Consider the following 25,309-nt stretch of genomic DNA (forward strand, 5'->3'; position numbering starts at 1 on the left):
GAGCTGATGTGAGCAAAGTCTCTCTCTCTCTCTCTCTCTCTCTCTCTCTCTCTCTCTCTCACACACAGAATGAAGTCTTTCCATCACTATTCTCTCTCATCCTACTTCAAAATACTTCTACATTTCCCGCCTCCCTCCCTTTGAGGTGTGTGTACGTTATTTGAGTCAAGGATGACATAAGCATGGTGATCACAGTGTACTGTCAAGAGTCTTTCAGAAACATGTCTGTAGTATCATGACATATACCTACAAAGAGACTCAAAAATGATGCTTTGAGTGTACGTGACGCCAAATCACTGTGGATGGATATCTGAGAAGTAATGCAGCAGTTACAGGGTTGGGTAGGTTACTTTCTAAATGTAATCCGTTACAGTTACCAGTTACCTGTCCAAAATGTTTATCAGTTATGCAATTTTTGGATTACTTTCCGTTAGTTTTGGATTACTTTCCCGTTAAGAGGCATTAGAAGACAAAAAGGATCCATCCAACACATTTGGTGTGTCATCGTAGTGGTCTCTGACTTGTGGTCAGACTCGCTCAGGTGGAACAAACATAATAAATGCCTTTCATCAATTGTGAATTGAAMGTCATTGAGAAAACAGAAAGGTGTCAGAGTATTTTTTTCCGCAAACATCGTTTCTGAATTGAAAACTAATCCAAAAAGTAATGATCTAGTTTTTCTAAATAATCTGTAATCTGATTAGAATGTTTTTGCTGGTAACGTAACCGATCAGGGTTTTTTGTAATCAGATTACATGTAACTGATGACATGTAATCTGTTACTCCCCAACCCTGGCAGTTACAGTGAGATGTGAAGATACAGTACATAAAGCTGGCTATTGTCGGTGAGCACTTGTCAGCATTCATCGGGAGCCAATGCCAAACCAGGAAAATACAACATGCCTAAATTGTGTCATAAACATTACATTTGTCTTGTTTAATACAGATTTGAAAAATGAATTAAACAGAAGGAAATGTCTCGGAGTGGAGGSGCACCACGGCTCCTGACCTCCAGGTTTTCCTGGCATCCTCTTTCCTCTCTGCCTGTTGTTCTCCATCTTAGACTGAGGGAATAGGGTACTGCAATCTGAGWTTCCACCAAAAGAAGATCCAGGATTAAAATCATTGGCTCAGAAACACCATATCTAATGAATCCCCTCCCCCTCATGCCCTGCATTCATTATCACCACAGTCATCAACACTTGGACTCATCTGGCAGTGAACCGCTTACCACCCTGTCATCAACACATATACACACACACACACACACACGTACGCACACGCACCACCATCATCAACATCGCACAACAAATATTTACAGTGCTGTATATCCTTCCAAAATCAGATCACCTCTCTAGATAAGACACCATATACACCAGTGACTGACCTTAAAAGCATTCCACAAGGTCAAACAGAGATCTTTGACAAAGTCTGTCTTCAGGGCTCAATTTAAAGGCAAGGCCTGGGTTTTTATTTGCTCGAAGTTAAAGGAATAATCTGATGGCTGGGAGGGGGCTGAGTGTCGTGTGGCCAGCTGCATATTAAATGTCCTCATTTCATGGCCTGTCAGCCCTGGCCTGATTTGTGATGCACAAAAGACACAGTCTCGTTTACTCACACTCCCTCACATACTGTACACATACACACGCGCGCATGCGAACACACTAACACACGCAACTCAGGTCACGAACAAGTGCACGGCGATCAGGCACGCACGCACACACAAACACACACCCACGCCGGCAGGCGTGTGAGCACACATGCAAGCGCGCACAACACACACACTGCCAGTCAAGCCTGCTATCATTCGAATTCCTCCCCTGTGGTGAGTCCTTAAGACATCTCCATCTCCACCGCTGCTGTCAGAAGGTATGAATACTGCAAAATAACTAAGAGAAACAAAACATGCGCACGCACGGACACGCAAAAATACATGTATTGGTATCCGTGTTGTTGATGTAGAAAAAGGTGAAGACTGGCTTTGGGTTTTGTTACAGTACCACAAGTGTATACTGGCAGAGATCTGACAAGCTATCCAGCTGGCTGAATTGGCAGTACTACTGCTGAATGATGAGACAGGTGGTAGCTAGCGGCCTATGGTATCAAACACTGAAGTTCACACACTTGGAAAGCTCTTTTTGCCTTTAAGACATGTCGATGTCCAAGAGGTATAGGAATTAGACCAAAACAATGTAGTCTCTCATAGACATGTTTAATGCGGGATGATTTAAGAATACCAAGGATGTTAGGTGTTTTTAGTGAAACTGTTACACAGCATCAATATTCATCTGATATAGTCTTGAAGTCTCATGGCGGCTCATTTTGCTACTGGTCAGTCTTTGTCTTCCAAAATCAGAAATATTCCTTTTACGTATGTACATCTAAAAATGGTCTCGTTTTCAGAAATTCTAACATTTCTTTCTAAAATCAAGTCCCTTGTTGAAGTCAGATCACAATTGAATCACAGTTGACGTGTGTGACATTAAGTCCTGGCATCCCATAGCGGTTAGTGCATTTATGTGTCAAATATAACAAAATATATGGCCAGTCCGCATACCTTATGAAAGATCAGAGCAGAAAATACAAGCAAACAGAAGAATGCACCAAGAACAAATTACATTTCTAAACTCAGATACTGAGCATTAACATTAAGAGGTCTTTCCCATACATTTTCATTACATATATATTTATTTACTCTTTAACATTTTAAATCTTGTATAAAATAATTCATCAGAACCAATTCTATGTACATAGACAAGAGTGCACAAGATGGATGGATGGTGTGGCATGCCAAGGGGGTTTTGGCCAGGCAGGAGTTGCTGTGTTCTGGTAGGTAGTGATTTGTTTCTCTATTAACCTTGTCAGTTCTCTCTCACTCGGGAATGACTGGTTTCCATACCGAACATAACTACGGTGGCCCTAAGGGGCAAATTTGATTTTCTTAAATTACTTTGCCACTTAAAAGGCGCTGCGTGGTCAATCTGACGGCTGCACTAGCCGCGCAGCATTTACGGTGATATGGCCTCTGCAGAAGTCAGGGGCATTCATACTTCTTGCGCTTCGCAAAGCAGAGCTGTTGTGAAGGAAGATAGCTTGTGTTTATACAGGACCTTAAGACCTCACCTACCGTCAACCAATCATGTCAGTGCGGAGCTATATGGAGCGCACGGCGATGTGGTACGGAGCTCAATTTGGCCTCTGCGTGCCTCCAGAGGCTCCGCAATTGCGTCACACCATCCATACAGCGCCTCCCATCACATTTTTTGAATCAAGCATGAATTGGCTCTTAGGGCCACCATACATAACACCACCTGTATAAGGTTAAATATTCAACACGGAATCTCTGCACTGTTCTCTGTCCCTTAACAGAACATGGTTTCAGGAGCATCCATAATAATGGCATAATGATACTAAAAATCGTGTAAAAATATAATTGTTTGTTTCACGGCATGTTAAAGCGAAACACAGCTTGATCTGCTCCATAGACAAAAGTGATGGCGTTTTTCAGGAAATGTGCATTGATATACAAAGCAAAAACACAGCACAAAGCGACATACAAGGCTTGCATGCTCCGTTTCCTATAAAGAAATTAAATATTGTGTTTAAGCATTGATTTCGGACATGACCCATTGAATGAACCTCCAACCATTTTGTGATGCCTTGCCAGAGATGGAAAATGTTGGCTTGGGTTTTACTGTATATCAAACGGGACAAGAGGAAAGGGTTGATCCTGGAACGGCTGCTGCTTGGTCATGGCATGTGATGACATGAATGTCACTATCGCGCCAACACCGCAAATATACACAATGACAATGTGATTGTTGTTGTACACTTCGCTCTAAAAAAACACAACAGTAAGACATCATACAGACAAGAACATTCAATATCAACCTGTAACAGAATACTCAATGTGGTTTCGGTTTTTCAATGTGTGTTTTCTTTTTTTTTACACTTTCACAACACATCGGCATCCACGGAACTCTGACGAGAGCAGACATCTTTGTATATTACTAAGAAATCTCTAACTGATATTCACAGTATATTATAGTAAGTATGCTTTTTGTTCAAAATGGCGAAAATACCAATGACTCTAAATTGCTGGTGTGTTTGCCTAAAACACTGGTACTGAGCCTCTTGAAGTACTGCAGGTACACAAATCAGAGAGTAGTCGGAGGATTTTAGGGACTCACAAAAGAGAACGCAATCTCATTTGCTTTGAGCGAGAATAGACACAAATGTTCTGTTCACACACACACACACACACACACACACATCCACACACACACACATCCGTAATCTCCATCTTCGATAGATCTGTAATAATAATAACATACTAAAAATACCTTCGACAAAAGGTACTGTATCTCGCAGCGTGGGACTCACATTCCTCTATGAAGGAGAAAAATGTGTTCTGTGTACTGTATGGCTGGTCATTGGGGAGCTTAAACGACAATGTCAGATAATCTGTCGAGTGAAATGGAACACATGAAAACAAACAAAGAATATAAAGTAAAAGTCGCGATGTTAGAGTTGCGAAATCATTTTTGTTGTCGTAGTTCCTAGAAAGGAAAGGAGGAGTGAGTTGAGGATTGGAGGGACGGAGGCTGGGGCGGGAATGGATGCCGATATCTTCCCCCCATCTTTAGACTACACAGTAGTTTCATTTTTCCAGGGTCCAGTGCGTATATTCCCTGTGCTGTCTGATGCGTACAGGAAACCCTCGTGCAGGCCACCTTTAAGGATGCCATTCTGATTGGGCGGCGGGTTCTGGGGGTAGGATTGCCTGCGCGGGTGCATCTCCAGGTGGTGATGAGGCATGATCACGTCCTCCTCATTGGCTATTTTGCCACAGCCGCACAGAAAGGTGCCTGTGTCGCCTGCCTCCACCTGGCACAGAGTGGGGAACAGGTCCGCCTTGGCACAGCAAGGCACGTGCCGGTGGCAGGGGGCGTGGCATGCCAGCGCCGCCTCGTGAGCCGTTGCCGCTTGGCAAGTGTGGTGGCCTACTTCATTGGGGGCAGCAGCTAGGTGGCAGATGTGTCCGTGACGCTCATGCGTACTGTGAGGGCTCTCTGTGTGGGAGCTGTGGATAGAGCCTCCGTCTACACTAGTAGGGATGTGATAGGCGTACTCCCTCTCTCCCACCCCTCCTCCCCCTCCTGTGCCAGCCTGCCGGTGACGGCTGAAGTGGCGAGGCTTAGTCCTAGTGCTGCCCTTCAGGCATCGATGCAGGTGGATGTCTGGCCGGTAGCCCTCGGGGTCAGCGTGTAGCAGCACGTGTGCGGGAGGCTCCTCCTCCATCAGCTGCTGGCTGTGCAGGGCGGCGCAGCACGGCACCACGGCGGGCAGGCACGTCACATGGTTCTGCGACGACGCCAGGCTGCCATGCTTACAGTGACCCAATGTGCCACTGTGGGTGTGTCCTCCTAACAGGGCCTTACCTGGGCACGGCGAATCCAGGTGGCAGTGCCCATGCCCGTGCCCATGCCCTAAGGCATCCCCATTGACATTAACCTTTGGACGAGTGTGGCCGTGACCATGGCCGTGGCAACCGTGGTTGGCGCGTCTCCCGGGGCAGCAGGCGCACCAGCAGTGCCACACATCGTCCCGCTTGGCACAGTGGTGGATGAGCACGAAGAGGCCCAGCGTGACGGAGAAGGCACCATACAGGCAGCTGAAGATCATGTCCAGGAAGTGGCCCTGTGAAACAGCCAGCGCCCCGAAGGCCCACGTGGCCACGAACAAGAAGAGGGTGAAGGCCGCCGTCCTCAGCTGGGCCTTGAACGAATGCTCGTTGGCCAGCATAGAGGGGTTGATGGCAGTGGACGAGTGGCAGCCCGCGTGGCACTGCCCTCCATTGGGCGGTGGTGGCAGGGCTCCGGGCTCCCCTTCCCCTTGATGGCAATGCCTACCCACGTCGGTGATGGATGCCAGCCTCTGCTGCTCCTCAGTCAGGGCTTTCAGCTCGTACTTCCTATCGGGGTGGCGCCTCAGCTGAATGAAGGTACACAGGAAGTAGACGCAGGTGACCAGGACGATGAACGCCACGGGGCCGTAGAAGGCTCCAAGGCTGGGCTCCCACGCCATCCAGCAGCTGCAACACACACACACACACACACACACACACACACACACACACACACACACACACACACACACACACACACACACACACACACACACACACACACACACACAAACAACACACCACACACACACACACAGTAGGCTACATTAATATTACAGTATGAGTGTGTTTCCTTATCTCTGAAAAACTCACACAGAGTAGCGACATAGGCTCTTGAAGTGATACATTTCTTTGGGTGACAAGAACATTAAGGGGGGTGGGGGGGGTGAGCAACATACACTGAAGTGTGACTCATATCATCAGATCTATCAGTATCTCATCTTATTTTGGAGTGTTAATGACGGTTAAATAGTCGTGTGCAGGAATATCAGTGCCATGGAGTCTAGACACTGAGCCGTTGAGAAGGTGTTGTACAGTTGCGCTTGCCGAAAGTTATTTGCACCCCCCCCCCCCATTTTTCCTATTTTGCTTGCCTTAAAACCTGGAATTAAATGGATTTTCGGGGGGTTGGTATAATTTGATTTACACAAATATGCCACCATTTTGCAGCATGCAAAACTGCAGATCGAAAGCTTGAGTCCGGCGTGGCATTAACATTTACCCCCCAAAGTCAATTCATTTGTAGAAGCCACCTTTTGCTAGCAATTACAAGCTGCAAGTCTCTTTGAGGTTATGTCTCTAATTAAGCTAGGCACATCTAGGCCACTGGATTTTTGCCCATTCTTCAAGGGCAAAAACTGCCTTCCAGCTCCTTTCAAGTCGGATGGTTCCGCTTGTGTACAGCAATCTTTTAAGTCAATACCACAGATTCTCAATTGGATTGAGGTCTAGGGCTTTGACTAGTGCCATTTCCAAAAAGATATTTAAATGTTTCCCCCTTAAACCTCGAGTGGTTGCTTAGCATATGCTTAGGCGTCATCTGTCTTGCTGATAGGTGATACCTCCATCCCAGTCTCAAATCTCTGTAAGACTGAAACCGGTTTCCCACAAGAATTTTCCCTGTATTTAGCGCCATCCCATAATTTCTTCATTTAGCTGACCAGTTTTCCTGTCCCTGCCGATGGAAAAAAACATCGTTTCCTTGATGGCCAAAAAGCTCAATTTTAGTCTCATCTGACAAGAGTACCATCTTCCATATGTTTGGGGAGTCTCCCACATGTTTTTGGCAAACACCAAATGTGTTTGCTTATTTTTTTCTTTAAGCAATGGCTTTTTTTCTTGGCCACTCTTCCATAAAGCCCAGCTCTGTGGAGTGTACGGCTTAAAGTGGTCCTATGGACAGAACTCCAATCTCCGCTGTGGAGCTTTGCAGCTCCTTCAGGGTTATTTTTGGTCTCTTTTGTTGCCTCTCTGATTAATGCCCTCCTTGTCTGGTCCGTGAGTTTTGGTGGCGGCCCTCTCTCGGCAGGTTTATTGTGGTGCCATATTCTTTCCATTTTTTTATAATGGATTTAAATGGTGCTCCGTGGGACGTTCAAAGTTTCAAATATTTTTTTTATAACCCAAAATGATCTGTACTTCTCCACAACTTTGTCCCTGACCTGTTTGGAGAGCTCCTTGGTCTTCATGGTGCCGCTGCTTGGTGGTGCCCCTTGCTTTGTGGTGTTGCAGACTCTGGGGCCTTTCAGAACAGGTGTATATATACTGAGACATGTGACAGATCATGTGACACAGAATTGCACACAGGTGGACTTTATTTAACTAATTATGTGACTTCTGAAGTAATTGGTTGCACCAGATCTTATTTCGGGGCTTCATAGCAAAGGGGGTGAATACATGTGCACGCACCACTTTTACGTTTTTAATTTAAAGTAATTTTTTTCATTTCACTTTACCAATTTTGACTATTTTGTGTATGTCCATTACATGAAATCCAAATAAAAATCTATTTAAATTACAGGTTGTAATGCAACAAAATAGGAAAAACGCCAAGGGGATGAATACTTTTGCAAGGCAGTGTGTGTGTGTGTGGTGTGTGTGTGTGTTGTGTGTGTGTGTGTGTGTGTGTGTGTGTGTGTGTGTGTGTGTGTGTGTGTGTGTGTGTGTGTGTGTGTGTGTGTGTGTGTGTGTTAAAACAGTTTCAAACTGTGACCTTGAGAAAAGGAGACTGCTGGGTGACTTACTAGGGTGCCGCCTCCCCACTGCCATAGTTGTCAATATTGATGGCTGCTGTGATTCCACAGATGATGAAGGGCACTCCGCCACTGACTAAATAAAACCTGAGGGAGAGAGAAAGAGTGACATAAAAATAAATGTTGCAACACCAATATCCTCTATTTTCCTGCCTGTAATTTAGTAATCATATAGTATTGAGTGAGAGAGAGGAGAGAGAGAGTTTAGAGAGAGAGTTAGAGAGAGAGTTAGAGAGAGAGAGAGAGAGAGAGAGAGAGAGAGAGAGAGAGAGAGAGAGAGACAAAAAGAAAGAGTGAGACCTGATCAGGATGTGCTTCTCTCTGTGTGCCAGCCTGGGTTGTAGACTGGAGATGGAGAGAAAGAGAAAAGGAGAGGGAGAGAAAATGAGAGACAGCTTATTAAGAGAGAGGTAAAATTGACCTCCTCCTCTCCTCTTCTCTCCTGCGCAGCATATAAAACATCTACCGGTCTTCAACATGAAAACAGTTCTGAGGCACAGTATACCCCATGACCAGTAGGCAAACAGATGTATTTGTGCTGGAGCATGTTCACACAGATTGGTACATCCACTTCTCCTCAAATAGGAGATGTCTCTATTATAGAGTTTTCATTCTTAGCCCGAACCCGACGGGGCCCGGTCTTATACTGGTCCGGGCGTCAAATTCAGTGAATTGACTCTGGCCAGGCGGGTTTTGGGCATGCCGTGCCGCGTTAAGAAAGTAAAAACTATGCGTGTCCGAGTATCTTTTAGCCTACTACATCTATCTCTCAGCCGCAGCAGCTGCAGACACTAGTGCCGCCACGATTCCAATATTGGCTGGGCCAGAGAAATGTATGTCTGTGATTCAACTTGTTTTTCTGATGATTGAAATGTTTCAAATTGCGATACAAGTAGGCTTGAGTGCCCTCGGGAGAATGATGATCCACAAGACCACGACAGGCAGTGTATCTCAGTATCAGGAGAAGCCCATGTTCCAGTGGCATCTTAACGCAGATACATCCTAACAACATACACCCTATGACTGCCCTGCTAATGTGCCTTTCTGGACCTGGTAACTATCAAATGAAGACCCAAAACTGATCCAAATGTTTTCCTAATTAAACATGCATTCAAAAACACGGGGCTTTTAAGTGATTATTCAAATGTACGTTTGGCAGAAAATTGAGTTATTTATTTATTGTTTAATTATTCAAGTATCCTTTTGTTATTTCATTTTTTTTTTTTTAAATGCTTGATTGTATTTAAAGGCATGAATGACTCGTATGCTTTGTAATGACACGAATGAATGATTTATTGGTTATGCTGAAGTGGGTTACATTAAGACATAAAACAGGATGTGCTCTCACAGCTCGATGATGGATAGATTATATTAGACTTAGATTATATTATAAGAGCAAAATAATACACTTGATTTAGGCTACATTATCGCATGCTAAATGTTTGTGGTCAGTGAAAGATGAGCAAACGAARAAAGGAGCTACCACTTCCACTTGTCCAACCAGATTAATCAATGAACAAAATGTACAGACAGAGATTCAGTGGAACATTATCACATTGATTGATTATCAGACAAGTCACAGGCTTTTGGTCAGGAGTAGGACKGMCTACTATGCGAGTGAAGAGCAAAARRKACTTGTTAATCTACATAACATGCTAGCAACATGTTCTGATCAGCTAATACAGTGCCTTCGGAAAGTATTCAGACCCCTTGAATTTTTCCACATTTTCTTACTGCCTTATTCTAAAAAATATTTTTTCTACTGTACACACAATACCCCATACTGACAAAGCAAAAACAGTTAAAAAAAAAAAACTGAAGTATCACATTTACATGTATTCAGACGCTTTACTCAGTACTTTGTTGAAGCACCTTTGGCAGCGATTAAAGCCTTGAGTCTTCTTGGGTATGACGCTACAAGCTCGGCACACAAGCTGGGCGTTTCTCCCATTCTTCTCTGCAGATGCTCTCAAGCTTTGTCAGGTTGGATGGYGAGCGTTGCTGCACAGCTATAGTCTCTCCAGAGATGTTCGATTGGGTTCAAGTCCGGGATCTGGCTTGGACACTCAAGGACATTCAGAGACTTGTCCCGAAGCCACTCRTGCGGTGTCTTGGCTGTGTGCTTAGGGTCATTGTCCTGTTGGAAGGTAAACCTTCGCCCCAGTCTGAGGTCCTGAGTGCTCTGGACAGGTTTTCATCAATGATCTTTCTGTACTTTGCGCCGTTCATCTTTCCCTCGATCCTGACAAGTCTCCAAGTCCCTGCAGCTGAAAAACATCCACACAGCATGATGCTCCCACAACCATACTTCACCGTAGGGATGGTGCCAGGTTTCCTCCAGACATGACGCTTGGCATTCAGGCCAAAGAGTTCAATCTTGGTTCCAGGTTTCCTCCAGACATGACAATTAGACCAGGGAATCTTGTTTCTCATGGTCTGAGAATCTTTAGGTGCCTTTTCGCAAACTTCAAGCGGGCTGTCATGTGCCTTTTCCTCTACCATAAAGGCCTGATTGGTGGAGATGGAGAGATGGTTGTCCTTCTGGAAGGTTCTCCCATCTCCACAGAGGAACTCTGGAGCTCTGTTAGAGTGACCATCGGGTTCTTGGTCACCTCCCTGACCAAGAACCAGCTTTAGGAAGAGTCTTGGTMGTTCCAAACGTCTTCCATTTATGAATMATGGAGGCCACTGTGTTCTTGGCTACGTTCAATGCTGTATAATGTTTGTACCCTTTCCCAGATCTGAGCCTCGACACAATCCTGTCCCGGAGCGCTACAGACAATTCCTTTGACCTTATGGCTTGGTTTTTGCTGAGACCTTTTATAGATAGCTGTGTGCTTTTTCAAATCATGTCCAATCAATTGAATTTACCACAGGTGGACTCCAATCAAGTTGTAGAAACATCTCAAGGATGCTCAATGGAAACAGGATGCACACGAGCTCAATTTCGAGTCTCATAGCAAAGGGTCTGAATACTTATGTAAATAAGGTATTTTTTTTATTATTATTTTTATACATTTGCAAATATTTCTAAAAACCTGTTTTTCGCTTTATCATTATGGGGTATTTTGTGTAGATTGCTGAAGATTTTTTTTATTTAACGCATTTTAGAATAAGGCTGTAACGTAACAACATGTGGAAAAAGTCAAGGGGTCTGAATATTTTGAGTGCACTGTATATGAGCAAACTATACTGAACAAAAATGTAAACGCAACATGCAACAATRTAAAAGATTTTACTAAGTTACAGTTCATATGAGGAAATCAGTCAATTTAAATAAATTCATTAGGCCCTAATCTATGGAATTCACATGACTGGGAATACAGATATGCATCTGTTGGTTACAGATTCCTTAAAAAAATGGTAGGGGTGTGGATCAGAAAACCAGTAAGTYTCTGGTGTGGCCACCATTTGCCTCATGCAGCGTGACARATCTGCTTCTCATAGAGTTGATCAGGCTGTTGATTGTGACCTGTGGAATGTTGTCCCACTCCTCTTCAATGGCTGTGCGAAGTTGCTGGATATTGGCAGGAACTTTAACACGCTGTCGTATACGTCGATCCAGAGCATCCCAAACATGCTCAATGGGTGACATGTCTCAATGTAAGACATTGGGAGTTTCATTATAAGCAAGAATTTCATACATGCCTTCAATGGCATTAGCCTACTTTATTCAAACATTTTCGTCATTCAGTTGATCATAACTAAGGTATGTCTTCCTCTCTCTGAGCTTTTTCTAGGCCCATCGGCTGTTTCCTCGTTTCCTCACACCGCTGCTGCCCACCTTTGCCGCATTGTTCTCAACACCAGTTTAAATCAATATACAGTTTTCTAGAAATCTGCCTTTTTGGGGGGTGGGGTTCGGGCTCATTTAATTTCTGTGGTGTTGGACTGGGCCTGGGCTTCCGGCTTGGGTCGGACCAGACTCTGATTTTCAGGCCCGATGAGAACCGTACTGCTTGAGAGATTTTCCTTTCACTGCTTCAGCTCTGGATAAAAACACAATAGCAAGAACCTGCAGTCCCCATCCTCTTTCCCTCTGTCTGTCTTGCTCTCTCTCCATCTCTACCCTTTACCCCACCCCTTCTCTCCCCACCTCCCTCCCTCTCCCCTTATACTGCACCCATCCCAAAATTCAATTACAATCAATGTGTGTGTGTGGGCAGGTGGAAGCGGGGGCATTACCGGGGCTGTCAGTGTCTGGGTGGAGTGATTCCCTCAGGACACTCTTCCAACGGAAAGTCATTTACACACATGTCAAGGAGATAAGCATAAAGACGAGAGGACTAGTGGATGTTAAAGCCGAGTGCTTTATGACCCCTATTCCCCCTCTCTATCTACAACCCGGCCAGGCTAACCATGCCGGTACACAGAGGAATATATTCCCAGGTAGGTCTCTCTCTCTCMCMKYRGKWRMCWCTCACTCWSTCRMTCRTWCMRWCMCTCTCTCTCTCMCTCGCTCTCATTTTGCAGTGCTCTCCTTTAATGTCGGAATCCTTCATTGGTACAARTGCCACGTCCATTTGCGATATTAAAACAACAAAGAAGTTACTATGAACAACAAACACCCCCCAAAATTTGACCACGTTGGGCAACGCTCCTCACCTCCGCTTTCTCAACAAAACAAAAACAATAATGGCCGTGGGGCAGACAGTGGCGCTGTTTTCTCTACCGCGGACTCCATCTTTAAAACAAAATGGCAGACAGTGCAGAGGGCGGGCACTTTTGAGTTAAGTTTTGGGAAGCAGCAGCAATCATCAACTGATATAAATAGACAGCCAAAGCCCCTGGAGCGAGAAGTGCCTCCTCCCTCTCTCCTCTGACTATGTGCCGTCCTCTCTCTCTCTCTCCGTCTGGCCCTGGATATACTATGGGGAGTGGAGTACTCAGGCCTGTCCACATGTTGTGACATTTACTGCTGATGGAGTAAATTGGTGGAGAAACAGCTGCATTGTGTGGTTGTTGTGCTGCTTACTGTAACGCACTCTATTTTTGGAGACATAATATTGATGCATATATACTGTAAGGTGTCCAATCAAAAACACATATTTTGACCAATTGGTAAAATAATGTTAATTGTGTAGATAATCCTCCAAGAAAACCAGACATCCAAACATCGTGTCTCATAATCCGTTCAAAAGTTAATGGAAGTTTTACCCTTGTAGGATGGCTGGAATTAGAGTGACTAAATCAATGGAGACCAGATCAAAAAAGTGGTCAAAACTGAGGAAAATCGAGTCAGCTAGGCTGGATTCTGTGCAAGAATGAATGCAACTGGCTACCTGACAGACTCACTTTCCCATTGAACTCGTCATCTTTCTTCTCCAATCCCGCAGGACATAAAACCATACAGAGGTAAGATGGATAGCAATTTTGTAATTTCAACCATAATATTTTCATATTTTAATGTACTCTTTTCATATTCATTCAAAATTCCGGTTCTTTTTCGAAGATGTCAATGGCGTACTGAGCCTGAACCAAGCTTTTCATTTTCAAAATCCTTTGACATGTAATTCAGTTCATGTCATGCTAATTTTACTTTTTGCGACCCGCGGAAACAACTTTGAAGACTACGACCACAAAATGTTTTATCCTCAAAASTTGTTACGAGAAACCTGCCCCGCTATGTCAACTGAGCTCGGTGCTTATTATCGGATGTATTAGGTTACAAAATCAGACTTTTTGGATATAATCTTGATGATACAATATGTTCGAGAAAGACCCCACTGAACGTTTCAGAAAATGAATAATCATATTTGTCTTGGTAAAATGTATTTAATAACGTAAGGAAGGGAAATTTCATTGCCAAAGTGCATTTTCACCCACTCTGGTGAAAGCGCGCACCACTAAAAGTTTACTATATATACAAAAGTATGTGGACARCCCTTAGTGGATTCAGCTATTTCAGCCACACCCGTTGCTGACAGGTGTATAAAATTGAGCACACAGCCATGCAATCTCCAAAGACAAACATTGACAGTAGAATGGCCTTTCTGAAGAGCTCAGTGACTTTCAACGTGGCACCGTCATAAGAAGCCACCTTTCCAACAAGTCAGTTCGTCAAAAGTATCTGCGCTGCTAGAGCTGCCCGGTCAAATGTAAGTGCTGTTATTGTGAAGTGGAAACGTCTAGGAGCCACAACAGCTCAGCCGCGAAGTGATAGGCCACAAAAGCTCACGGAACAGGACCACCGAGTGCTGCAACGCGTCCCGCATAAAAATCGTCTGTCCTTGGTTGCAACACTCACTACCGAATTCCAAACTGCCTCTGGAAGCAACGTCAGCACAAGAACTGTTCGTCGGGAGCTTCACGACAGGGGCTTCCATGGCCGAGCAGCTGCACACAAGCCTAAGATCACCATGCACAATGTCAAGCGTGGGCTGAAGTGGTGTAGAGCTCGCTGCCATTGGACTCTGGAGCAGTGGAAATGCGTTCTCTGGTGTGATGAATCATGCTTCCCCATCTGACAGTCCAACAGACAAATCTGGGTTTGCCGGATGCCAGGATAACACTACCTGCCCCAATGCATAGTGCCAACTGTAAAGTTTGGTGGAGGAGGAATAATGGTCTGGGGCTGTTTTTCATGGTTTGGGATAGGCATATATATTTCCAGTAAAGGGAAATATTAACACTAAAGCATACAATGACATTCTAGATTATTCTGTGCTTCCAACTTTGTGGCAACAGTTTGGGGAAGGCCCTTTCCTGTTTCAGCATGATAATGTCCCTGTGCACAAAGTGAGGTCCATACAGAAATGATTTGTCGAGATCGGTGTGGAAGGACTGTGCTGGCTTGCACAGAGCCCTGACCTCAACCCCATTGGAACGCCGACAGCAAACCAGGCTTAATCGCCCAACATCATTGCCCAACCTCACTAGTGCCCGATCTCACTAGTGCTCTTGTGGCTGAATGGAAGCAAGTCCCCGCAGCAACGTTCCAACATCTAGTGGAAAGTCTTCCCAGAAGAGTGGAGGCTGTTATAGCAGCAAAGGGGGGACCAACTCCATATTAATGCTCATGATTTTGGAATGAGATGGTCGACGAGCAGGTGTCCACATACTTTTGGTAATGTAGTATATTACAGATGCGTCACAACTAAAAGTATTACTGTATTGCAAAAATATATATATTAGCCAGTTCCACGGCTATTTTTAACAAATTAAAGTCAGGTTTCAGTGAGTACCCTTTCTTCTCTATAGTGTGTGGCAATTAGACTTCGGTGGTATAGCGTATATACCGCATACCGGGGTATTTGGAAAAAGCCAAGGGATGGTTTTTCAAAACTATTCTTTGAAGTTTTTCAATACATTTGAAGATTTGTAGCTACTTTTTAAGTTAATACCTGCAGTCAACGTGTGCAATACGTTAGGAGATGAAGTAGACTGCATTCTTCATTTCACCTGTCATACTATTTCACATTATGAAGCTTACCATAGTTCCCCAGAACAGTTGAGCCATCACTTGTCCGTTTGTAAATAGCACAACGGGAGAAAGCAGGAGTCCATAGCATTGTATATCTATCGGCGAGTCTCTGTGATGAAGTTGCACTTGTATACAATTCACTACTAAATGTTTGCCATCAGATATCTCATAATGGCTTTCTGCCAGAAGTCACAGAGCTCTGGATGAGTTATCTGTACAGATGCCAGAACAGCATGGATCACAACTTTGTTCATTTGCACAATTTCTCTTGTTCACTTTCACTCGAAAAATTGTCCACACTCACCGAAAATGACATTCGGTAGGTACTAGCTATGCTTTTATAACTTTATGAGCTGGATTTGCCAGACTTTGCAATTTGTTTGTTTGTTTTCGCTCATTAGCATTTAGCTAACAGTGTCGACATGTCTATGCTAATTTTGTTAGCATTCTGGGAATAGGGGCCCAATCTGCTCCGTCACATTATCTCATTCTCTAATAGCACTAGGATGACAGACAGCAGCCTCCAGGATATTCCATAAAGCCCCCCCTCTGTGCAGTGCAGGTGGTTGAGGATCTGCCTGTGTGGAGAGTGTGAAGAGAGGCTGAGGGTCCTTATCCAGCAAGGTCTTTGTCCTCAATGACTTTCACTGGCATCCAGCTGCTATGGTTCATGGAGGAATGTTCACTGAATAATGTTTATATTACAGGCTACCTGTAATTACTATACTGCACTATACAATACCTTACAGGAGGGTGTAATCCCAACACCAAACTGATACCATAAACAGACGCGCCAAGAACATCCAGGGAACTTAATGTGCTAGCTGGGAAGTTACTTCAGCACTTGCCATTTATTACTTTTCTATGTTTATTCATTATTTTGTGACTTTGAATATTCAAAAGTGCTCTTGAGCAAAGTGTCAGAGCCTGAGGCAAACAGATCTTAAACATACAATGACATTGAGATTTTACGGTAAACCTGGTGTTGGTGTGCTATCTGTCTGTCTGTCTCCATCGGCACGTGTGTCAACCTCTCTTAGTCAAACAGGCTTTCCTGTGGGATTTGCTCAAATTGAGTTACACAGCWCATACACAGTACCTTTCTCCATCGAGCGAAGAGTGTCTGTCTCTCTCTGTCTCGAAGCTGATCCTCTTAAATGTGCCAAACACGGTGAGTAAGCAGAAATGTAAATAAATATATAAATAAAAAGAACACCGGAAGCGACGTTAAACCTGATGTGGGAATCTAAGCGAATATGAATTAACCCTTTACATTCGTGGAAAGGGGGTTATATGGATAGGGCCCAAAATAAGATATAAAAGGCATGTGCATGGCCATGGTAGCTATTGAAAGACAACCCTTTGGAGAATATAGGGAAATTATCAGACCAAAGGTGAGGACAGTTCACCTGACATAAGACTGAATCCAAACATTACACTGTTGATTGTATGTGCATTTTACATTTACTGTACTTTTCACAACATTTGTCAATAACYAAATCTGAAAATACTCTTGCTTCAATCAGTAAAATAACAATATTCATGAAAATGTTGGGGTAGGTGCAATATACTGTATATATATATACAGCTGAAGTCGGAAGTTTACATACACCTTAGCAAAATACATTTAAACTCAGTTTTTCACAATTCCTGACATTTAATCGTAGTAAAAATTCCCTGTCTTAGGTCAGTTAGTATCACCACTTTATTTTAAGAGTGTGAAATCTCAGAATAATAGTAGAGAGAATGATTTATTTCAGCTTTTATTTCTTGCATCACATTCCCAGTGGGTCAGAAGTTTACAAACACTCAATTAGTAATTGGTAGCATTGCCTTTAAATTGTTTAACTCGGGTCAAAGGTTTCGGGTAGCCTTCCACAAGCTTCCCACAAAAAGTTGGGAGAATTTTGGCCCATTCCTCCTGACAGAGCTGGTGTTACTGAGTCAGGTTTGTAGGCCTCCTTGCTCACACATGCATTTTCAGTTCTGCCCACACATTTTCTATAGGATTGAGGTCAGGGCTTTGTGATGGCCACTCCAATACCTTGACTTTGTTGTCCTTAAGGCATTTTGCCACAACTTTGGAAGTATGCTRGGGGTCATTGTCCATTTGGAAGACCCACTTGCGACCAAGCTTTAACTTCCTGACTGACTGTCTTGAGATGTTGCTTCAATATATCCACATAAGTGTACTACCTCATGATGATTTCTATTTTTTGAAGTGCACCAGTCCCTCCTGCAGAAAAGCACCCCCATAACATGATGCTGCCACCCCCGTTCTTCACGATTGGGATGGTGTTCTTCGGCTTGCAAGCCTCCCCCTTTTTCCTCCAAACGAAACAATGGTCATTATAGCCAAACAGTTCTATTTTTGTTTCATCAGACCAGAGGACATTTCTCAAAAAAGTATGATCTTTGTCCCCATGTGCAGTTGCAAACCGTAGTCTGGCTTTTTTATGGCGGTTTTGGAGCAGTGGCTTCTTCCTTGCTGAGCGGCCTTTCAGGTTATGTCGATATCAGACTCATTTTACTGTGGATATAGATTGTACATGTTTCCTCCAGCATCTTTACAAGGTCCTTTGCTGTTGTTCTGGGATTGACTTGCACTTTTCACACCAAAGTATGTTCATCTCTAGGAGACAGAAGGCGTCTCCTTCCTGAGTGGTATAACGGCTGCGTGGTCCCATGGTGTTTATACTTGCATACTATCGTTTGTACAGATGAACGTGGTACCTTCAGGCGTTTGGAAATTGCTCCCAAGGATGAARCAGACTTGTGAAGGTCTACAATTTTTTTCCTAAGGTCTTGGCTGACTTCTTTTGATTTTCCCATGATGTCAAGCAAAGAAGAACTGAGTTTGAAGGTAGGCCTTGAAATACATTCACAGGTAAACCTCCAATTGACTCAAATGATGTCAATTAGCCTATCAGAAGCTTCTAAAGCCTTGACATAATTTTCTGGAATTTTCCAAGCTGTTTAAAGGCACAGTCAACTTAGTGTATGTAAAGTTCTGACCCACTGGAATTGTGATACAGTGAATTATAAGTGAAATAATCAGTCTGTAAACAATTGCTGGAAAAATTACTTGTGTCGTACACAAAGTAGATGTCCTAACCGACTTGCCAAAACTATAGTTTGTTAACAGGAAATTTGTTGAGTGGTTGAAAAACGTGTTTTAATGACTCCAACCTAAGTGTATGTAAACTTCCGTCTTCAACTGTAGGTCTAACTCCAAGTGGCCACACACCTTTCAAACTGTGCACAGCTCCTAAGTCATTTCAATGCACTTTAATGAATCGAGGAAAGTGCCTTCAACTATGAGGTGCTTTTTTTTTTTTTTTGCTCTGCTAGCTTTGCCGTCGAGAAACGGACGCAAGCACACTTCATTTGAAAGCTTATTCTATTGCCAACATTAGTAGCTGTTTTAGAATATGATCTTACAGTGTCAGGCTTTCACAAGGCACTTCAGACTGTCATTTTGCTGCACATAGAACGGGATCCCGAGTGCATTCAAGTGCGTGTTCCACAACTAATCGTCTTCACAATACGACAGATATTCTCATTCTGTTCAGGCCAACTCGGGGTAAGACGCATGTCATCCTTGTGACTATACACCAAACATAGCGATCATAAACATTGATGCGTCCCATCTTTCAGAGCACATCGACTCCTCTCGATTTACCGCATTCCCCTCAATCAGACAACGAAACGTTTGCAAACATAGCCCAATTGGTGGGTGTGATGAGGGCATCTTTTTGTTGCACGTGGTACACGCATTTAGAACAGCCATCAGTTGAAACCCATACAGTGCTAACAAACAATGCAATCTACATTAAGAACCGGTCAAGCATGGTGGTGGTAGTGTGATGGTTTGGGGATGCTTTGCTGCCTCAGGAGCTGGACGACTTCCCTTAATAGAAGGCACCATGAATTCTGCTCTGTATCAGAGAATTCTACAGGAGAATGTCAGGCCTTCCGTCTGTGAGCGGAAGCTGATGTGCAGCTGGGTCATGCAGCATGACAATGATCCAAAACACACAATCAAGTCTACATGAAAATGGAAACAAATGAGAAATTTTGGAATGGCCTAGTCAAAGTCCCGGCCTAATTCCAATTGAGGTGTTGTGGCAGGACTTGAAACAAGCAGGTCATGCTTGAAAACCCACAAAGATCGCCGGGTTAAAGCAGTTCTGCATGGAAGAGTGGGCAGGAAGAAGAGCTGATTTCCATACTTTTCCTGATAACAATGTTAAATACAAAATGTGAGTCATTGCAGCTAAAGGTGGCACAACCAGTTTTTGAGTGTAATGGGGGGCAATTACTTTGTTGTTGTGTCATTGTTGTGTTTTTTTTTCACTCAGATTCCCTTTATCTAATATTCGGTTTTGGTTGAAGATCTGATAACATTCAGTATCAAAAAAATGCAAAAGTAGAGAACATTAGAAAGGGGGAAAATACTTTTTCACAGCACTGTATGCTGATGATTCAACCCTAAATGCGTCAGCAACCACAGCTAGTGAAATCACTACAACCCTAAACAAAGACTTGCAGTCAGTTTTAGAATGGGTGAATCTGATCACGAATAATGTGGCAAATTAGATGATTGAGGAGACTAAATGACTTGGTGTTTCCTGGGATTGTAAACTGTCATGGTCAAAACATATTGATTGAATGGTTGTAAAGATTGGGAGAGGTCTGTCCAATATTTTTTTTACACCACAATCCACAAAGCAGGTCCTGCAGGCTCTAGTTTTATCTTATCTTGATTATTGCCCAGTCATATGGTCAGGTGTTGCAGAGGACCTAGAGAAACTGCAGCTTGCCCAGAACAGAACGGCACGTTCTTCACTGTAATCAGAGGGCTAATATTGATGCTATGCATGCCAGTCTCTCTTGGCTAAAAGTAGAGGAGAGACTGACTGCATCACTACTTATTTGTATGAGAAACATTGTGTTAAAATTTCCAAATTGTTTGCATAGTCAACTTACCCACATCTCTGACACACACACTTATCCCACCAGACATGCCACCAGGGGTCTTTTCACAGTCCGCAGATCCAGAACAAATTCAAGAAAACATACAGTATTAATAGAGCCAGGATTGCATGGAACTCCCTTCCATCTCAGATTGCTCAAGTGAACAGCAAACCTGGTTTGAACAAAAATAACAGACAAAGCAACACAACGCCTCTCCTCTATTTGACTTAGCTATTTTGTGTGTATGTACTGATATGTAGGCTATTTTATATTTATGTAGTTCTGACTTTGAGCTGTTCTTGTCTATTAATGTTCTGTATCATGTTTTGTGTGGACCCCAGGAAAAGGGGGTCCACACGCAACAGCTAATGGGAGCGGTCTTTGGTGAACGGGGCAGAAATGGCTTTGGGGATCCCATCCAGCTGACCAACAGTTTTGCCCACCTGCTTCCAGAGATTCCTGCTCCTTCATCCTCTACCCTGTCTCKTGAGGCTCCAGCTCAGGGGGTTTCTACCACAGGCCTGTACCCCCCGGGCTCCCTCTCACATCAGGCCTCGAGGGTGTCTCAGGCTCCAGCCCCCCAACCTGCTCGGGGGGCTTCTCTTGATTATGTGAGACCTCCCTCTCCCGTCAGTCCCCATGGAGGCACAGCCAAGGCCAGACATCCACGGCCATTCACCTTCCTCCAGCCATCATCAATGGTAGCTCCATGGTGAGGCACATCTCGGTTCTTGGAGCAAAGACCTGTGCTACCAGGGGGCTYCAGTGAAGGATATCACAGGATTTATTCCGTCCGTCCTACATCAGCAGCCAAGAGCTGTTGCGGTCGTAGTGCATGTGGGATCAAATGATATTAAAAAGGGTAAATCAGAGCAATTGAAACATGATTTTATTGAGCTGATCAACACCCTGAAAGGCTCTGAAAAGCAGCCTATTATCTCTGCCGTCGCTGGGTCGCGGCTGTAAAAGGTTCAAAAGGGAAGCCCACTGTGGTCTGCTCACCCAGCACTATTAGTACAAATGTGAATTCCATAAACTTGAATACCCCTTTGGTTTTCAAATCACAGAGGGCATGGGCAACCAAAGACCATGTAGGTCAGTTTATAACATTCCATCATTGGTTACTCTGAGAGTTCCTCATTGGCTGCAGCAAGGGTCTTAGCACTTCATATTTGTATTATTATTATACTTTTTTACATTGAACCTTTATTTAAGTAGGCAAGTATCTGGCTTAAAGACCACTGCCACTCTGTTGGCTTAACTTTTATTGACAATGTTGACACTTTTTGGAAACAAAATATGCTCTACAGAGATTGTGGACTCCACCCAAACCGTATAGGAGCCTATACCCTCTTTTCATTATGTCAAGGCTGCGTTAATATTTTGACTCGGAAACAAACCAAACCCCGCTCAGGAAATGCCTTTCTAAGCATTGTCGTTGTACTGTTGTCTATACTGCCAGGGGTGTTATCAGTTGTAATATTTTACCCATTTGTTTGAACTCTACTCTTAGATCTGCTATTGTTAGCTCAAAAGGGAAGCCCACTGTGGTCTGCTCACCCAGCACTATTAGTACAAATGTGAATTCCATAAACTTGAATACCCCTTGGTTTTCAAATCACAGAGGGCTTCGGCAACCAAAGACCATGTAGGTCAGTTTAGAACCTTCCATCATTAGTTACTCTGAGAGTTCCTCATACTGACATTGGCTGCGGCCTCAGGCCCTATTGTGCCAACCTTGGAAAAGTAATTKCAATTTCTACTCTCTCCTCTATTACAAATAGGGATAGACCCTCAGACAGGGCCTGCAACTGCCTATTGAACATAGCTTGTTTGAGTTGGAGACTCCATGTGACTTTAAAAATCGTTGATGCATCTGAACATTAGGAGCTTACTTCCTAAACTGGATTACATCAAGATCTGGGCTATGCAGACGAATATGTACATTCTGCTATTGACTTAACCCCATCAGTCACGATGGCCTGAGTTCTGTCACTAAGAGAATCAGGAAACCATGAACAGGTGTCAGAGCTCAGGCCTATCGAGGACAACGTATTCAATAAAATAGCATGATCAACAGCATCAAAAGCTTTTGACAGGTCCACAAACAAAGCGGCACATTTCATTTTAGTGTCTAAAGCATTGACAAGATCATTAACAACTAAAGTGGTTGCTGTAATAGCACTATGCCCAGGCCTAAACCCTGATTGGTTTAAATTCTAAATACATTTCTCAGATAAAAAAAAATAGCAAAGTTGTACATTTACCAAGGATTCAAGAAGCTTAGCTAGACAAGAAAGCCTTGAAATGGGGTGATAATGATTAAGATCACTACTACCCCCGCCCTTATGGATTGGCAGTACAAGAGCTGATTTCCATACTTTTCCTGATAACAATGTTAAATACAAAATGTGGGGTATTGAGCCAACAGTGATGGGCACTGCACACTTAAGCAGACCAGGATCCAATTGGTCAGTCCCTGTGTATTTCTTGTTGTCTATTGCTAGCAAAGCATCCAGGACTTATTTWTCTGTCAATAGCGTAATACCATTTTCCTGATCATTCAGCAAGTTTCCGCGATCAGCATCCAGACCAGTATCATTGTGAATAGGCTTAAAAGTGATTTCAAAGAGACAGCCCGCTAAAATAAAATGGTAATTAAATGCATCAACGATGGCATTTTTCCCCTTATTGAGGCCAGTGTCTGAATTAATTTGTTGTGGCAGAAAGGCGGAAGTAGAACCCTTCAGGGATTTGACAATTTTCCAGAATTTAGCCGGGTTCCCATTACAATCCGAAAGACTGGTTACATAATAATCAGATTTAGCCTTTCTAGTTTGTCTTACACAATGATTCCTCAATTGCTTAAAAGCTTGCCAGTACCGGGCCTYTGCCTGTGTTCCTAGCCTTAACCCAAGCATTATCTCTTTTATGAATTACTTCTGATAATTCCGTAGTGTACCAGGCATTCGACCTACCTTTAACCCTTCGTTTTTTGAAGGGAGCATGATTATTCACAATAGTATTGAAGACATCTGCAGAAAGAAATACAATCAAGGTCACTGAAATAAAGACCATGTAAAAGAGCCTGTTCACTGTAGTTTTTAAAGTTCCTCTTTGGGATGACACAAGYCTTCGATTTTTGTATTCTTACATCTCTAACACAAACAACTGGGCAATGGTCACTAATATCTTGGGCGGACACATTAGTAGAAACATATTTTTTATTGTGTATTCGTTAGAATAAGATCATTCAGAGTTGACCTTGAAGGATCTTTAGGGTTGGGCCATATAGGCTTAGTCACCAGCTGTGTTAGGTTTAGATCATTACTCATGTCTTTTAGATTGTCTGAAGCCTACATTTCCCAATCATAATTTAGGTCACCCAGGATAATAACTACTGATTGAGTAAAAGAAGACGACAAACGAGTTAACTCCGACCCCTATAACAGTTAACTCCGACCCCTATAATAGTTATGGATACATTTTCCCCCAGACAAAGGCTTAAAGATAGTAGCTCAGATTTTTGGGCAAGGGAAATGGATTTCAATAAAGACAGATAAATATCTATAAGAATGGCCACTTCACCACCTCTACCCTCTGTCAGCTCTGAACGTATTATAACCCTCAATATTAATATCAGAGACTAGAATGTCCCCAAAGAACCAAGTTTAAGTCAGAATTTCTTGAAGTGCATAAAGCTGTACCACAGGGGTCCATTTTGGGACCTGTTCTCTTCACTAGTTATATAAACACCATTGGTCAATCTGTTAAAAATGGTAACTTCATCTATATGCGGATGATACTATTACGTATACTATTGCCCTGACTGTTGATCTGGCTGTGTGAAAACTACAGTCCGATTTTATAACTATGCAGGAATCCCTCGCTGATTTAAAACTTAATACGGGAAAAACAAAATACAGAATGTTACAGATGAACTACATGTTCACTCCATTAGATGGGTCGCCAATCGAACGTGTCCCGCATATAAATACTTAGGCATTTGGATTGATGTGGATTTGACGGTTAAAAAAATATATAGATGAGCTGGTTAAGAAGCTAAGATTTAAAGTTGGCTTTTTCTACAGAAACAGATCGCGCCTTTCTCTAAGCAGGAGGAAGAAAAGTATTCAGTCAACCTTTTTCATATGTTCTTGGTTACTTATCAAAGTGCAGCTGCTGCTACTCTTAAAACTTTTGATGCCGAAAAGATCTTCAACCAAAACCTAATATTAGATAAANATATGTTCTTGGTTACTTATCAAAGTGCAGCTGCTGCTACTCTTAAAACTTTTGATGCCGAAAAGATCTTCAACCAAAACCTAATATTAGATAAASGGAATCTGAGTTTACAAATATATCTTTTTTTTTTTTTTTATCATTATTTGATTTATTTAATAATTAACAATGTTATGCAACACCCAATTCCCCTGTGTGAAAAAGTAATTGCCCCCTTACACACAATAACTGGTTGTGTCACCTTTAGCTGCAATGACTGCAACCACATGCTTCCTGTAGCTGTTGATCAGTCACTCACATCGCTGTGGAGGAATTTTGGAATTCTTCTTTAACTCAGCGACATTTGTGTTGTTTCAAGCATGAACTGCTCGTTTCAAGTCCTGCCACAACACCTCAATTAGGATTAGGTCTGGACTTTGACTAGGCCGTTCCAAAAATTCAAATGTG

The 25,309-nt window shown here is 43.1% G+C and overlaps 1 protein-coding gene across 1 annotated transcript in view; it reads right to left on the reverse strand.

The window, feature by feature from the left end:
- Positions 1–2,196: 2,196 nt before the first annotated feature.
- Positions 2,197–25,309, reverse strand: part of adgra1a (adhesion G protein-coupled receptor A1a) — a 67,829-nt gene continuing 44,716 nt past the window's right edge. The window contains exons 6-7 of the mRNA XM_023970397.2: positions 8,212–8,307; positions 2,197–6,094 (exon numbers count right to left, since the gene is read on the reverse strand). Of these exons, the coding sequence (XP_023826165.1) occupies positions 4,648–6,094; positions 8,212–8,307 (1,543 nt within the window). The 3' untranslated portion in view covers positions 2,197–4,647. The remainder of the gene's footprint in view (positions 6,095–8,211; positions 8,308–25,309) is intronic.

The sequence above is a fragment of the Salvelinus sp. IW2-2015 genome, linkage group LG25 (genome assembly GCF_002910315.2).
Source record: "Salvelinus sp. IW2-2015 linkage group LG25, ASM291031v2, whole genome shotgun sequence".
NCBI lineage: Eukaryota > Metazoa > Chordata > Actinopteri > Salmoniformes > Salmonidae > Salvelinus > Salvelinus sp. IW2-2015.